This window comes from Caretta caretta, chromosome 2, assembly GCF_965140235.1.
Source record: "Caretta caretta isolate rCarCar2 chromosome 2, rCarCar1.hap1, whole genome shotgun sequence".
NCBI classification, from domain to species: Eukaryota; Metazoa; Chordata; order Testudines; family Cheloniidae; genus Caretta; species Caretta caretta.
The window spans coordinates 9262481-9278238 of record NC_134207.1 but is presented as its reverse complement, the minus strand read 5'-3'; the positions used below and the strand labels follow the sequence as shown (position 1 = coordinate 9278238).

At 51.9% G+C, this 15758-nt stretch overlaps 1 protein-coding gene across 11 annotated transcripts in view; it reads right to left on the bottom strand.

Annotated features, from left to right (window-relative positions):
• Positions 1-5394: 5394 nt before the first annotated feature.
• Positions 5395-15758, bottom strand: part of PTP4A3 (protein tyrosine phosphatase 4A3) — a 170840-nt gene continuing 160476 nt past the window's right edge. For all 11 annotated transcript variants that reach the window (XM_048841771.2, XM_075124909.1, XM_048841772.2 and 8 more), the window contains one exon: positions 5395-14864. In XM_048841771.2, the coding sequence (XP_048697728.1) occupies positions 14747-14864 (118 nt within the window). In that variant the 3' untranslated portion in view covers positions 5395-14746. The remainder of the gene's footprint in view (positions 14865-15758) is intronic.

Genomic DNA, 15758 nt, shown 5'->3' with positions numbered 1-15758 from the left:
ACCAGAACACAAACAAATAATAACTTCTTTCACAGATGGGGAAACCAAGGCACGGACAAGGAACGGGATTTCCCAGAGGTCACCCAGCAAAGCAGTGGCCAAGATTGGAACAGAACTGAGATTTCCTGATTCCCAGTGCTGGACCACACTGAAAACAGGAGGAAGTTATCAAGCATCAACTTTTTCTAGGCCGCGCTTTCGAGGGGCAGCTGCCTACAATAGCGATTTGGGGCTACACACAGTCGTGTGGCATGGGAATGGGGCTGTTCTGCAAGGTGGTGAAAGCAGAGGTGCATCTTTATAGCCTAAAATCTCTGGTGGAGGGCGGCTGCTACAGAATTGAAATGCTCCTTCAGAAGCAGCCCTAGGCCTTCTGGTTGGAAGCTCGTCTCCGACAGCAGTAATTAGGCTGACTGAAGGAACAGCTTGTTATTGCCCAAACCTGCAGGCAGCGTACTGTGCAGATGTAACATAAAATGCACGGATCAAAGCCAACGGCTAGATAACAATCTTAACTGCAGAACGTTTAGGGGTGGTACAGGCAAGCCAAGGAGGATTCCTTCACTTGTGCTGCCCCAGCGCTCTGCTATCTGAAACTCTCCCTTCCTCCGAGCCAGTGAGTCATTTTGCTTCATCATCGCACCTTAAAAGCTTTCCTGAGCCTGCTGCTGGCCAATTCCCGCTTCCCTTTCCCTGCCCTGGTTACCCTACCCGGCCCTCACTGCAATTACCGGGGAGCTCACCATCTTGGCCGGGTTTCCATTTCAGCCTTTTCATTTCACTGCATCGGAGCCCCCTGCTGACCTTCCCGGGAGAAGAGCACACAGCCACCAGTCTTTGCCCTTCCGCCCCAGCCGACAGGTGCTGGATAAAGTCATTTCCCTGTTTAATTCACAAGAACGGATCTGAAACATGAACAGTCATGTGGCGTCAGTGATGCCATTAGCCTCCCGAGGACTGTGCAATGGCAGGAATTGGACTGAAACAGGAACCCACAGAATCTCTGTCAGGAATGGGGGCCTGCAGCTAGGCCAAGGAGCCACTAGCCAACCAAGGCGAAAACCCCTAATCAGCCAGATGGTCTGACTGGCTGAGCGGCATTGCCAGGCCTGCTCTTAAGCCCAGCAGTAGCGTGATGGCGACAGACCCAGTCGTCGGCAGGCAGGATCAAACCTGGGATCTCTGGAGCTTAGTACATGAGCCTCTATTGCATGAGCTAAAAGCCATCTGACTGTTAGCTAAGGCTGTAGAGCAGACTCGATCTCTCTCTAAGTGGTTTCGGTGCCACTAGATGGGACAGAACATCACACCAGGAGGTGTGTGGGTTACAGTAGCACTTGGTCAGCAGCTGCTTGATGCTGACCCTGGCAGCTGCGATCATTCCTGAGCCTGCCTTGCTCCCGCTCTGCTCCGGCCCTGGGGCCCTGCTGAGTTGCTGAATCCAGCTCTGAGCCCTGGTTCCTGACTCTGGCCACCACTGCTCCGACCACTAGACCCTGGTCCATGACAGTTTGAGCAGCCCCCACAAAAAAGGAGGAGGTATAGAAGGAGCGTGGGAACAGGTCAGTTGCTGAAAGGGTCCCCCTAAGCCCCGTGTCTCTGTCAGAGATAGTGGGCACCCTACAGAACCTGCAGATGCCCTGCAGGCACAGAACGCTACGCGGCAGGTTACCCAAGATTCCTCGCCGTGGGGAACCTAAGTTTCCCCTGCTGGACAAGTGTGGTGGTGACCACAGCCAGTCCCGTGGTTTTATGAACCAGTCCCAGCTCCTAATCCTGCTGCACCTGCAGTCCTTCTACACAGACCAATCTCAGGTTGGACTTGTCATTAGGTGGCTGACTGGGGCCTCCCCACCTCTGTAACGTCCTGAACCAGTCGGCGGCCTTGATTCAAGCTATTGCTTGTTGACCTGAGCTGTGTACACACAGCTGAGGCTGCGCTCCAGACCCTACTGTAGGGACGCCGGCCAGATGCTAATGACGCCTCGGAGTTTTGGCATCTCGTGGCTGACATAGAATGAGGCTGCCCGGTGCTACCACTTCCGTCTTGGCCTTGAAGTGGAGATCAAAGATGAGCTTGCGCCAATAGAGCCAGCAGCCAGTCTGCACGCCTTGATCACGTTTAGTATTAACATTGGTGACTGCCTGATGGACCGCCGCCTAGAAAGAAGATCAACCTCGTGACCCGTGCCAACCTCACCAGATCTGGTTTGCCAACTCCCGGTGCCCTCATCCCAGCCAAACCCAAGTAGTTTGGCCAAGCCCAGCCCTGTCTCTCCGATGCATAGAAAAACCAGTGTCAAGCATCAGGCCTATGCCTATACAGCGGTAAATTAGGACACTTCATGTCAAGCTGCCCTGTGAAAGCTGGTCTGTGTTTCAGGTTGGGAAATGGCAAACTCCAGCCCTGATATGGGGATCTGGGCTGGGTTGGTGTCTTCCCCCTCATGCCAGTGCCTAATGACAACAGTTTTGCTGGAACATTGGCAACCATAAATTGCCAGTCCGACACCCCTCCAATTCCCACTCCTTGTTCGGCACCTCGCTGTGTTGGAGGTTAACCTAGATGCTCTAGTGGACTCTGGCGCTTCAAACAATTTAATGGATTTGGAGTTGGCCCGAGTACATAATATCCCGACTCAGTGCAAGACTCCTCCCAACTTCATGGAGGCCATTGACAGATTGCTCTGCTATTTGGGCCCAGTCACCCACCAAATGGCCCCCATAGAAGTCATCACAGTTCAAGGTCACCGTGAAGTTCTCCAGTTCAGGTTGATCTGTGAACTGCACTCTCCAGTCATTCTCGTCATCCCATAGCTCATCGCCAATGATCCATGTATCCCCTGGCAGACTGGCATGGTTCAGTTTAATTTAAACATAAAAACCCAGATCTGACAGACCCTGGATAACATAGATGCTCCATCCAGCTCCAAATTCAGGTTGCAGGATGGCTTCATCTATCACAAGATGGCTTCATCTATCATCTATCTTATTTATTTTCCAGAGGGCCAGCCTGGACTCCAGGTTCTCCTCTGGACTCTCCATTTTCCCCACTTCTTTCTTAAAATGTGGCACCCAGAATTGGACACAGCTGAGGTATCACCAGTGCTGGGTGGGACAATTACCTCCCATGTCTTACATGGAAGAATTAGATAAGTTCATGGAGGACAGGTCCATCAACGGGTATTAACCAAGATGGTCACGGATGCAACCACATGCTCTAGGTGTCCCTAAAACTGAGTACTGGGAGCTGGGACTGGATGACAGAGGATGGAGCATTCGATAATTGCCCTGTTCTGTTCATTCCTTCTGAAGTATCTGGAAAAGAAATCTGATGGGGTTCAACAAGGACAAGTGCAGAGTCCTGCACTTAGGATGGAAAAATCCCATGTGCCGCTACAGACTAGGGACCGAATGGCTAGGCAGAAGTTCTGCAGAAAAGGACGTAGGGGTTACAGTGGATGAGAAGCTGGATATGAGTCAACAGTGTGCCCTTGTTGCCAAGAAGGCCAATGGCATTTTGGGCTGTATAAGTAGGGGCATTGCCAGCAGGTTGAGGGACGTGATCGTTCCCATCTATTCAACATTGGTGAGGCCTCATCTGGAGTACTGTGTCCAGTTTTGGGCCCCCCACTACAAGAAGGATGTGGAAAAATTGGAGAACGTCCAGCGGAGAGCAACAAAAATGATTAGGGGACTGGAACACATGACTTATGAGGAGAGGCTGAGGGAACTGGGATTGTTTAGCTAATTTTTCACCCATCTTACAGCAATTTCCTCTAGACCACACTTCCTTTTGTTTGCTTATGAGAACAATGAGACGTGGGGCTGTGTCAAAGGCCTTACTAAAAATCAAGATAGATCAACATGTGCCCTGCAATGGGTCTCCAGGTGTACTTTCTCCAATCCACAGTTCTGGAGGCATGTCTGTACTCCTTCCTTCTCATCCACCTTTCTTGGAGGGTGGGTGGGTGGGTGGGGTGGGTAGTGGGGCAAGACTGCCTGTAGGCACATCCCTTCGTTTCTTCTCATTGGGCCTTACAGCAAGTTTCAGGAAGTTTCCAACATGCAGACAATAACTTACCAGTTCTTTGCTGTCTGCCAAAGGACATAGTAAGCCAGGCTCGATCGCCATAAAGGAGGGGTCGGTGGTAAGAAATGAGAGAGGAGGTGGGGTGGAGTGGGGCCTTGTAGGACAGGCCAAAAAGCACTGAACTGGGAGACCTGGATTCGACTCCTGCTTCTGCCACTGACCTGCAGTGTGATCCGGGCAAGTCGCTTCTCCTCTCTGGGCCTCTTTGTCCCTCCTCCCTTCTCTATTTGGAGTAGGGACTAATTTTTAATAAGTGTCTCTCCAGTGCCTAGTAGGATGGGGCCCTGATCTCACCTGGGGCTTCTGAGGGTATGTCTACGCAATGAGAAGTAGCGAGTCTCAGAGCCCAAGTCAACAGACTTGGGTTACTGTGCTAAAAACAGCCATGTAGACCTATGTTCCCCTCAGCACAGCAGCCCATGAAGCGCCGCACAGGCACTAAATTTGATTTAATTGGAGATTGGTCCTGCTTTGATGACCTCCTGAGGTCCCTTCCAACCCTGATATTCTAGGATTCTATGCCTCTTCCACAGCCCCAGACCTGCCACAGCCGTAGGAGAGGCGCCCCTTCTGCGGCTCCAACCCAGTCCCGGACCTGCCGCAGCTGGGAGAGGCAGCTCTCCTGTTGCCCCAACCCCGGAGCTGCTGCAATAGGGAGAGGCGGCTCTCCCCCCAACCAGGCCAGGTGCTGCTGCGGGGAGAGCGAGCTGGGAGGAGTCCTCTCTCCCTGCCATAGCCCTGGGGCAGCCTGCACCCCAAACCCCAGATCCCTGGCCCCACCCCAGAGCCCGCACCCCCAGCCGGAGCCCTCACCTCCCCCACACCCCAGCTCTGAGCCCCTCATCCCCAGCCCCACCCGAGCCTGCACCCCCCACACCCCAACTCCCTGCCCCAGCTCTGAGCCCGCCCCACACTCCAAACCCCTCGGCCCCACCCCCACCACATGAATTTTGTTTTGCACCCCAATATGGAGGCGATGCGTCACATATCGCCTCCATATTGGTGCACATAACAAAAATTCATTCTGCAGATGCGTGGGAAAAATTAGACTTCAGGGTCTGAAGCTCCGGAGGCTTCAGAGCCAAAGCTCCAGCCCAAGCCAGGACTACAGGGCGATTTTTGATGCAGTAGCCTGAGCCCTGTGAGCCTGAGTCTGTCGAGCCGCGTTCTGAGACATGCTGCCGCGTAGACGTCCCCTAAGCACCCCCCTAACACAAGCCATGCCTAACAAGCTTGAACACAGAGCACCTGATCTGCAAAAGCTCGAAGGTGAACACTGAAGAAAAGTCCACAACACAATGTACAAAACAGTGAACCCTTTTATTTTTATTTTGCTGTTGTTGCTGGAGGCAAAACCCCCTTAATCCACTTTAGGAATTTCATAAAACTCAAAAAAGTGATTACTAAAAGGCATACAATTTTACACAAGACATAAGTAAACAGACTTTTCTTTTAAAAAAGGTTATAAAGTGTCAAGATCCTATACCTCATCTGCATAACCCAAGTGATGCTGTCTGGTATAAAAGCACTGGATATAATAATTTAGCTATGGCTCAGACCAAAAAAGTCATTGGGCTTAATCTACATACTACTAAGATTGCCCATGGAGATTAAAAGGAAAACTATATGCAGTTCTTTGTTGCTGAGAAAGAAACAGCTGGGAAATCAAGAGTTCTTTCAGGAGAATATTATCTAAAGTAAAGCAGAAGACTAAAAAAACCCCCCTAAGAATGTTGGTTATATGCTTGAAAATGTGATGCCCAGTGTCTCATGGCCCCACACTGAGCAAAGACACCGGGCGAATTCTTGCCTCACCAGACAGTATCCATAAGACGACCAAAAGCTGAAGCTGCCTATGTAGCCAAGTGGTTAGACGCAAACGGGATAGAAGAACTTGTAAACTGCAGTTTAAAAAAGGATCTTTCTTTTGCTTCCTTGTGTCAGTTTTGAAAAATAAAGCAACTTAACCCTCATTTTGTTTCGACAGACGAGACCCTGCCTCTTCCCAAATTGGCTAACGGGGTAATAACCCTGTTGCTGAAAGCTCCTTCAGCCCAAGCATGGAGGTGGTGGCTTTATCTCAAAACCCACAACATAATTTACCAATAACACAATCTTTAAATAGGTAGAAACAAACCTCAGGTGAAAAAGTGGCCATTTACACGGGTATTTCACACTCCTCACCACTGTCACCTTTCAGTATTTTCTATTTTTTTTTTTATCACAAAGCATTGAGAACAGAAGGGAAAACATGATCATTTTAAGCCAAAACATTGTAACACACACACACACACACACAGAGGAAATGCCCCTCCCCGCCCCGGTTAACATTTCCCACCCCCACTCAAGCTCAGTGAGACAATTCCTCTCCTTCATGAATAGCACAAAGGTTCTTCAGATGCTGGCTACAGTGTGCCTGTTTATAGCGATCATGCTGAGGGTCTGAAATACATGCTAGGGTTTGGCACAGTGTCAGTGGTAGGAATTTAAATATTTAAGAGAATTCATTTTACAGGGAAGGGAAGAAGGATATGGTCTATGGTGCCTACAGCTCAGTTTATGTCTTTTTTTTTTTTGCTTCCTTATGATAGACAAAGGAGACATGAAATATTTATCTCTCCTGTTTGTTTTTTATTTGAAACATCAGGAATGTCAATCAGGTTTTGCCCTAGTTTTGCTGGGATGATCCAGAGAAGTGATTCGGGGACGGTCTTGATGCCCTGGCCACTTCAATTAAGGACAATTCTTTAACTACGAATTCTCTTCTTCCAAGAGTTTGTTGGGTGTTTGATAGAAACAAGGGTTAGCAAAACCAAACACAAATATAAATCACTTCCACCATCCAGCAAGCCTCATTTCATGGTTATGATGCCTCCAGTATCTGAAACCTGCTTGCTTTCCAATTGTCTGGGGAACCTCCCAGGAAGAAAGGGTGGACACAGCAGGAAAAATCCCAACATGTCAGGCCTTTTCTATTGCCTTTGAAAACACTTCGCGGCCAAGCTGTTCAGAAATTGGAACCTCAAGTCAGGCTCCTCCGTCCAGAGGGAAAGTGCTCAGCACCCACTGAACACAGCGAGAGGATGGCTGCTCAGCCCTTCTGAAAAAACCAGGCCCCTTTCATTTTAGCTGCCTAAAAATGGGTTTAGGAGCCTCCCTTTCTACACCCACATTTGGAAATCTTGGACCACGAAGCACAAAAAGGCACAAAGCTGTTTTTTTCCCCCCTTCTTTGCAGGTCATCATGAGGAATGACTCAGCCAAGGAGCTGGTGGGAGGAAGTCAAAAGCAAACATCCTCTATCCAGACCCGTGCAACTGCTGAAATGCCGCATGCGCGAGGGGCAAGGCAAAGACAGTCCAGCTTTGAATCAAGCCACTGAAATGATGCAGCAATGTCAGGGGTGAGAAGGAGAAACGGCAGATCCTCTCATCCGTTCCGTGTGTGTGTGTGTGGGGGAGATATTGCTCTGGTTGGCCGTCAAAAACTGTCGCTACTAGCCAGAAATGGTGGCAAATGTTAGAGATAAACAGGAAAATCTGGTTTCAGAGTAGCAGCCGTGATAGTCCGTATCTGCAAAAAGAAAAGGAGGACTTCTAGCACCTTAGAGACTAACCAATTTATTTGAGCATAAGCTTTCGTGAGCTACAGCTCCCTTCATCGGATGCATGTAGCTCACGAAAGCTTATGCTCAAATAAATTGGTTAGTTTCTAAAGTGCCACAAGTCCTCCTGTTCTTTTTGAGGAAAATCTGAGCACTTTTTCTGCTTGATTTTGTTAGTCCCATCTAGACAATCCTAACCCCAGGCTTTAAAACTGCATCTTTAAGACGCCATCCCTTTTCTGTACAGGTATTCCCCACCCTCCCTCCCACCCCCAGCTCTGCTCCACTCAATCGCTTTTACTTGCAAGTAATGACTGTGCAGGCACAAAGATTTCCTCAGAGAACTTCTACTGGACTGACCCTTCTTAACCAGCTGAGAGCCCGAGACATGAGAACCCTCCCCGCTCCCTGACCAAAACCATCGGGGTCTCGTACACAGAACACCACTCAGCAAAAGGAGGTAACAAGTTCCGTCACAGGAGAGAGGTGTCTATCAAAAACCAATGACAGCAGCTAAGGGGGGCATGGTTTTGCAGTGACCTGGAAAACTGGGCACCATTTTAACACACAGAGGCCTTCAGAGGGAGTTCACAATACCAATCTTCAAAGCAAGGCGGAGACAGCGGTCTCCTGTCACATCAGTTCTACATGCTCCATGATGCCAATGGAATTGATCCTGATTTATCCTGTGACTTGTCCCCATCCAGCCCCCTCCAAAGAGAACGCCCCCCGAGTTCAGATCCCACCCCCCAGTACAGACAAGAGCCACTTGTTTCAATCTCTGAACTCTTCATGGGGGTGGGGGCGGCACAAAGGGGCTCCCATAACCGAACCGGGTGGAGCTCTCACACTCCCCCCGAGGAGCGTACCAGATCCAAACCCATTGCCACTCTGCACTATGCCGTGCCACCGACCCACACTGAATGCCCTAAGCGCTCGTGCCGATGCACATCCCTGCTCATCCTGGGCCGCAGTGCCGTTACCCTGAGGATTAGGGTCAGGAGGGGAGGGCGAGAAAGCTACAGGGTGCAGTATTCTCGCAGGCCCGTCATGTGATGGAAAAGAGGATTTATCAGCAGGGTACATGGATTGTACTAGGGGAGCAACATGGCTGCAGCCTGCTGTGATCTGGGGGTGTATGGAGACACTCCAGGCATTTTGGCCAAGAGGCCCAAGAACACCCTCCCACCACCCCTGGACGAAAGCAGCACTGATGGGGGTTAACTTTGCAGCCCTCTAAAGTAACTCATGATACATCCACGAGGATCCCTGTTCCTGTCCTAACCTGCCAAGGGCTCCACATGTAGGGTACAATCCTGCTGCCACGGACTGCAACAGCAGTTCACGATTGACACCCTTCTCCTCCATGCCTCGCCCCCACCCCTGCCCAGTCCCCTATCGTGCTGGCTTCTTGCCCAGGTGAAACGTGCTAGTGAAGTGGACTGGAGGAGAAACGCCAAGGGAGTTCATGGGAGCTGGGTGGGTGTCCCACAGAGAGCAGGGGATGGGTTGGGTGGAGATGTATGTACTCCTAGGACATGGGGCAGAAGTTAGGAGAACCTACAATCACAGTGCAAATACCCAGTGGCGACAGCATCTGTTGTGAACGCCTGCAAATAAACGCTCCAGGAGCAAACCAGAGAGAAACAGAGCATCCAATCTGCATCAGTTAAACACCAAACTTAATCCCCTCCGGGCTACTGCTGCAGCAGGTCTGTCCCATCTCTAACCTCATTGATACTCAGCAACACACTACTCTCTCCTACCCTGCGCGGATCTGTAGAGCACCCACTAATGTCAGGTTAAACCAAGATGGGGATTTCTGTGCCCTGGATTCTGACAGTGGAGAACCACCGTGGATGTCGCCATGTGAATTTAAGGAGCTCCTTTGTGTGGAGAAGTGTATCCCCTAGCATGGAGGATCCTGGTAGCAAATCAAAGACAGGGCTGGTGAGAGCGCTCTTACTCTACACTATCTAGACAGACAGTACCTCAGTGTCGTCTCACTTCCATCTAACAGCAGTGACCTTGTGGGAGATTCCTGCCAAGATCCGGAGGCAGATGAGAGACGAGCTGCTGGCACAGAAACACAGCCCTGCTCAGGGGCACTGTGAAAGCGGCTGATTGCTCAGTGTGGTGCAGACCCGAGGTCACCACAGTCTCCCAGCAGCGCACAGTACCAGCTGGGGGAATAACGCTACTAACCAACCCCTTGGGCTTGGCCTCAGCGTGAGCATCCTGTGAAGTGCCGGCTGTGACTCAGGAGGTGGCGTTTGGGGTAGAGGAGAGGCAGCACCGGAGACGGTTTGCGAATAAGTTATGCAGCATGAAGTCATTAAACCTACACTGGTTCCTTGGCAGATGCCAGAAGAATCTATAAAGCCTTCTTCACGAGATCAGACGGGAAGCTGCAGGGCACAGATTTGCAGGAGTGGCTGGTGACTGTCCAGTTTTAGGGGCCCAGAATTTGAGACTTTCAATGGTGCCTGATCGTCAGCACTTTTTGGAAGTCAACGCCCCTCTAAGGCAGCTCAGGTTGGGCACCTCAAAAGCAGAGCCACTCAAGATCATTGTTGATCATCTGGGCCCATCCACATGAATAGGTTCTGTCCTACGTTTCTATTACTGACAAGGCGCAGATGAAATCAGCATATGTAATCCCCATTTATGATCCCCACGGGACAGTCATGGAAGATTCTACAATGATGAGTTACAATCACAAACTACGCAGAGGGGCCGAGTCCTTTCCATTCATGGCTTTGTGGTTGGCCAGCACGGCAGGTGAGTGGGCCTGCACGCATGGGCTACATTTCCAATTCGGGATGCAATAAGCATGAACAACTTGGGTTGGCTTCCCCAGAAGGAAGGTTTTGCACTGTGGATCTTTTCTCATCATTTCTTTGTGTTCTGCTCAGGGGGGAAGTTTATATTCTTCTTTCCCTTGGCGGGGACTTCCAGCCCCTGTTCCTTGATAGACGTGCTGCAGTGCCCTGCAGTGCTTGGAAATGGAGCTGATGAGAGAAGAAAGGCCGGAGGATTCGTGGAAGGCAAATATGTTCCATTTTTCATCCGTTAATTCCTGCCCTTGCAAGAAGAAAACACATTTTGAAAAGCATGTTGTGATGGGTGTTTAAATACGTCAGTTCTGCCACTGGACAGCCGCCCCATAAGCACACCCAGCGGTGTTTATGATGTAATTGTCGCCATGTGTTTACACACACCCATGCTCCAGCGTGCCTGCGTTAAGGATTTCACTTGGGGGAGGGTGTGTGCAGGGTCAATGGGTTGTGCTGCCGCGGAGCACGTCAAGGCAGATTCCAAAGCCAAGCCAGGTGCCGACTCAGAGGAGGAGTTTGAAGCACGCCCAGGGCACGGGTGACCTTGCAGGCTGTTTTGCTTGGAGTACCTCTGGCATCAGCGCCTCTTTCTAGACTGGAGGGTTCCATCTTTACTGCTGGCTGCAGGGCAGCAGGAGAGGTTGTGGGCTGGGCTGGGGAAGATGAATTGCTGAGCCCATCCACGCTTCGAATGCCCGACAAGGAGGCGCCTGCTTACAGAGATCCTGAGCTGGAACCCAGGCGAGGTCAAAGCCGATAGCACTGACAAACTGGGAAGCATACAGCAGTGTACAGGCTGGAGGGAGGGCAATTTGCCCCCTTACCCCCAAGCTTGCCCCCAAACTTAGAGGGGACAGCGGAAGAGGCATGACCTCTCCTCTCGGACTGACCCACGCAGAGGGGTTGAGTTGGCACAGCACCGCTGAAGCCGTGCTCACACCGGGCCAGCACGTTCCATTCTCCACCACACAGCGGGGAGGGTGAAAATCGGCCATCTTCCATGTCACATGGCCTTCAACAGCGGGCCGTGCAAAGCGTCCTCGGCAGCGCCTGGGCATGCTCAGAGAGCGACTCAGGACAGCGGCTGGGTGGAGAACTCCCTATCGCTAGGTTCACCGGAGCCCCACAAGAAAGCACGTGCAGTGGCGACCCAGAGATCCCGTGGGCGGTGTTCCTGCATCTCCCTCCCCCACAAACACTCCTTGCATTGCAGATTCGTCTGCCACAAGGGAAGGTGGCTGCTTCCCGCCCCAGTTTTAAACAATCGCTAGTTCCTGGATACTGGGGGCAGGGGAGATAATGTGGGGCTCGCCAGCTCATGGCAGAACCTGGAACAGCCAGGGGGCTGAGAAGGAGGGAAAAACCCTTCCCTGGGGCTGCATCTCTGAGAAGTGTCACTGAAATCCCTTTAGAGACCCCCTTCCCCAATTGGCTGGTGGTTAGGGAAAAGCAAGCCAGCAGTGGGTGATTTCTGAGCCCCCTTGTTCTGAGCGCGGAGAAATGCACAGCCACAGGGAAAAGCAATGGCACGGGCCATGCCAGTCCTCACCACCGGTGAAGAAACACGGGGCCCTATTCTTCCCGACACAGAAGGGAGCCATATAGAGAAGGGAAGACTCCAGGGGTTTCCAAGCTGTTCTCCCTCCCCATGCCCACGGGGGAGCACTGCACTCCCCAAGCCCAGGGGCACTGGGTCAGAAGCAAGTGGCACCTGTTTGGATGTGCCCATCTCACCTGCCCCTTCCAATCAGAGCAGGCTGCCCACATGGAATCTCCCCTTTCTTCAGGCACAGGCTCCCCTCCGCTCACGGTGTAGCAGAGAGCCCTTAGAAATGGATGCAGGATTTGGAGGAAGAATTTCTTAATCCTTCCCCGCCACAGGACCTGCATGCAAGAGATTGGCCTTTCCTACCCCCTCTCCAAACCTAGAACCCCAGCGACTTTCATGCAGATTAGCAGGGGCAGCTTCCTGGAGGACACCACCACGCAGCACTCCCCTAACACTCAATGGCTGCTTGGCGCTTTGCATCCATCCTCCCAGCCCCTCTCATCTCCTCTTTCGGGACACGGACACACACACACGTGATGTGATGGGCACAAGCCACAGGGGAAGCGTATGACGGAGCTGTGATTGTGGGCACTCGCTGTGTGCTCTGCCCGCTAGCCCTCAGCGACGGCATCTGAGCCAAACGCTGCCCACGGCAGCACCCGTTCCCATCATCACACAAGCAGCACATTAAACATCTTCCCATTTTGTAAAGCTTGTGCATTTAATAAAGAGGTAAGAGGTGACAGGACACACGTGGGCAGTGCTCTAGGGAAGCTGACACCTGCAGTCCAGGAGAAGACCGGCCACTTGCTCTCCCCTGGATTCCTTAGAATGGAGGAAGGGGTAAGACAGAATAGTAGTACCTTTCTGCGGAGGCCCAATCCCCGGTCCCCCTACAAATCTGGGCATCTCTGCCGAAGCAGAGTTCTGGAGTCACCGCTTCGCTGGACTGGCCTCCTTCTGTAACCGAGGTGCTCCCCTTTCCTGGGTAATGCACTTATGCAGGCCATGTGTGTCAAGGGAGAGGATCTCAGCTCATTTCCCCAAGCTGCCGGGGGAGCCTGGGGTTACAGCTGCAGCAATCAGGAGAGAACCCAACATCTCTTAGCCCCTTGCATGTTGTTTCCCCGAAGGCAGTGGTACCTAACCCCAGCCACGGGTCATGGCCAAAGGTGGACGTCACCGCGGAGGGCTGGCTACCCGAACGGGAAGCTGCTGCAGCAGACGCTGTGCCAAGGGGAAGATCAGACCCAGACAGAAGGGAAAAGATGACAAATTTCAAGAGCAATATCACCACCTGCCCCCTTGTGCTCTCCTGGGGTTCACTTGATGTAGGAAGCTGCTCAGTCTTCCAGCCAGATGGTGGGTTTCAAGGTGAAACAAGCAGATCCTGGCTAGTTACACTAACGCTGAGCCAGACGGGAAACTCCTACGATCCAAGAATGAGACCGAAATTTCACATACTCCCAACTCCCTCGCATGCTTTGCCTCTGTGACATCAAATTGTCCGGCTGCCCCTTCTCCCTCCCTGTCAGCCCCGGCACCAACCCAGTCCCGGAGTCTGTATTTGGAGGGTGTGAATATGCTCTGGGATGCACCTGTCCAACAGCGGGCTAGCATCCACACCTAAGCCCCTCTCCTCCCAGCTAGAAGACCCTTTACTGGCCACAGCAACGCACTCCCCTTCCATTCCCAAACCCCCTCACCCCCGTGTACAACCCACTCCCCCAAAAGAAGACCATTTGATTTCAGAAGGAGAAAAGGAACTCTTGGGCCAGGTTCTTTTCAGGCAAAGGAGGGAGGTAGCTGGGCGGGGGAAGAGAGCCCTTGAGATCTGAATGAACTGAGTTCTCTGCTGTGGAGTTAAGGTCCCACGAGACACACGGGGGATGTTCAGCGCAGGGCTGGAATTCAGCCAGGGAGCGGCGTTTGTACAGTGCCGTCTCCTCCCTCAACAACACTCTGCCCCAGGTGACTGACTGGAGCCAGCTCTACTGAAGCCCTTTAGGAAAATAAAACAATCCACTTGCTCTGGATGCTACGTGCCCCACTGGGACACGTAACAGTGCTGCCCTAATGAAGAGCAGCACAGAGAGAAGAGAGAGGGAAGAATGTCTGTCACCAGAGAGGAAACCCAACCTCAGAGCATGTCCTAACCCCCGATCCAGCAAACCCAGTGGAAGGGGCTGGCCCGACAGAGCGTATTTGACACATCGCCAGACTGCGGCTGTTCACACGCCAGGCAGCAGGCAAATTCTCTGCAGCTTTTCCTCCCGCAACCCATCCCCAGGGCAGCACGGCATAGACAGATCTCTTCCTGCAGGTGGGTTCAGATGGTTTTCACTCTCAGTGCAAAGAATTCAGATCAACTCAAGCTCCGCCTGCAGGTGGGGAAGGGGTGAGGAGGGGGAAGGGAGATTTTTTGGGGTGGGAGGAATGATGGGCTAATTCTCTGTTCATTAAAACCAGGAGCGAGATGCCTAACCATCTTCCCTCCTCGACCTTAGCTGGCCAGGGGTGCAGCGATTCTTTAAAGAGAGAGCACCCCATTTACAAAGAAAGGTCAGTGCCACTTTGTCCAAGCTCCCCGCAACTCCACCGTCCGACCCTGCGTGCCCGCATGTGTGTGTCTGTGCGTGTGTTTTGGCAAGAGGTTGCTGAGGTTACATGATGCAGCATTTGTTCTTGTGGTTGTGAGGGTCCTTGAATCGGAGTCTCTGCTTTGGCCGGTATTTTTCCAAGTACATTAGCTGCTTGCTGTTGATGGCTCCCCTGCGCTTCCTGGAACACAACGAGAAAGCCATTAGTGCTCCAAGGCTGGGGAGCGTCCGAGAACCAGCCCTGCACCCCGGCACTCTCTGCCTCCCGCTCATCTCTCAGTGTCCAGGCAGAACCCTAGAAGACTAACAGGCCCAATGGCCAGCAAGTGGCCGTAGAGGCTCTGGGGGACACATCACGCACCTCCCAGGCTGGGCGTTCGAAGCCAGAGAGGTTGCTGCTCAATTAGTGAAGCCAGAGGGCAAGTTCCTAAAAGCTGCATTTCTCCCCTGTCCTCCCTCTTGCACTCAGCTGTGCAGCAAATCCAACTTTGACTGCAGGAGGCCTGCGTGTCTGCAGCTACACTAACCCTGTTACCTGGGGAGTCAAGAAATATGGGATGGAGCGAACTCCCGCAGGCTGAAGTTAAGCAGAGGGAAATTTAGGCTGAACAGTACCCTAGCGGGGAGATCTAATAGGCTGTGGATTAGCCTCTCCCAAGGAAATGGTGGGAATCTCTTGGCTCTGGGGCATTTAAAACTGGGCTAATACCGATAACAGACTATGGAGAACACATATTCTGCTAATTGGCTCTTCTATTGCTAGTCCCCGATTTACCCCTCTGTCATAAATATAAAGGGAAGGGTAAACCCCTTTGAAATCCCTCCTGGCCAGGGGAAAGCTCCTCTCACCTGTAAAGGGTTAAGAAGCTAAAGGTAACCTCGCTGGCACCTGACCAAAATGACCAATGAGGAGACAAGATACTTTCAAAAGCTGGGAGGAGGGAGAGGAAAAAAGGGTCTGGGTCTGTCTGTAGTCGTCTTGGCCAGGGACAGAACAGGAATGGAGGCTTAGAACTTTTAGTAAGTAATCTAGCTAGGTATGTGTTAGATTATGATTTCTTTAAATGGCTGAGAA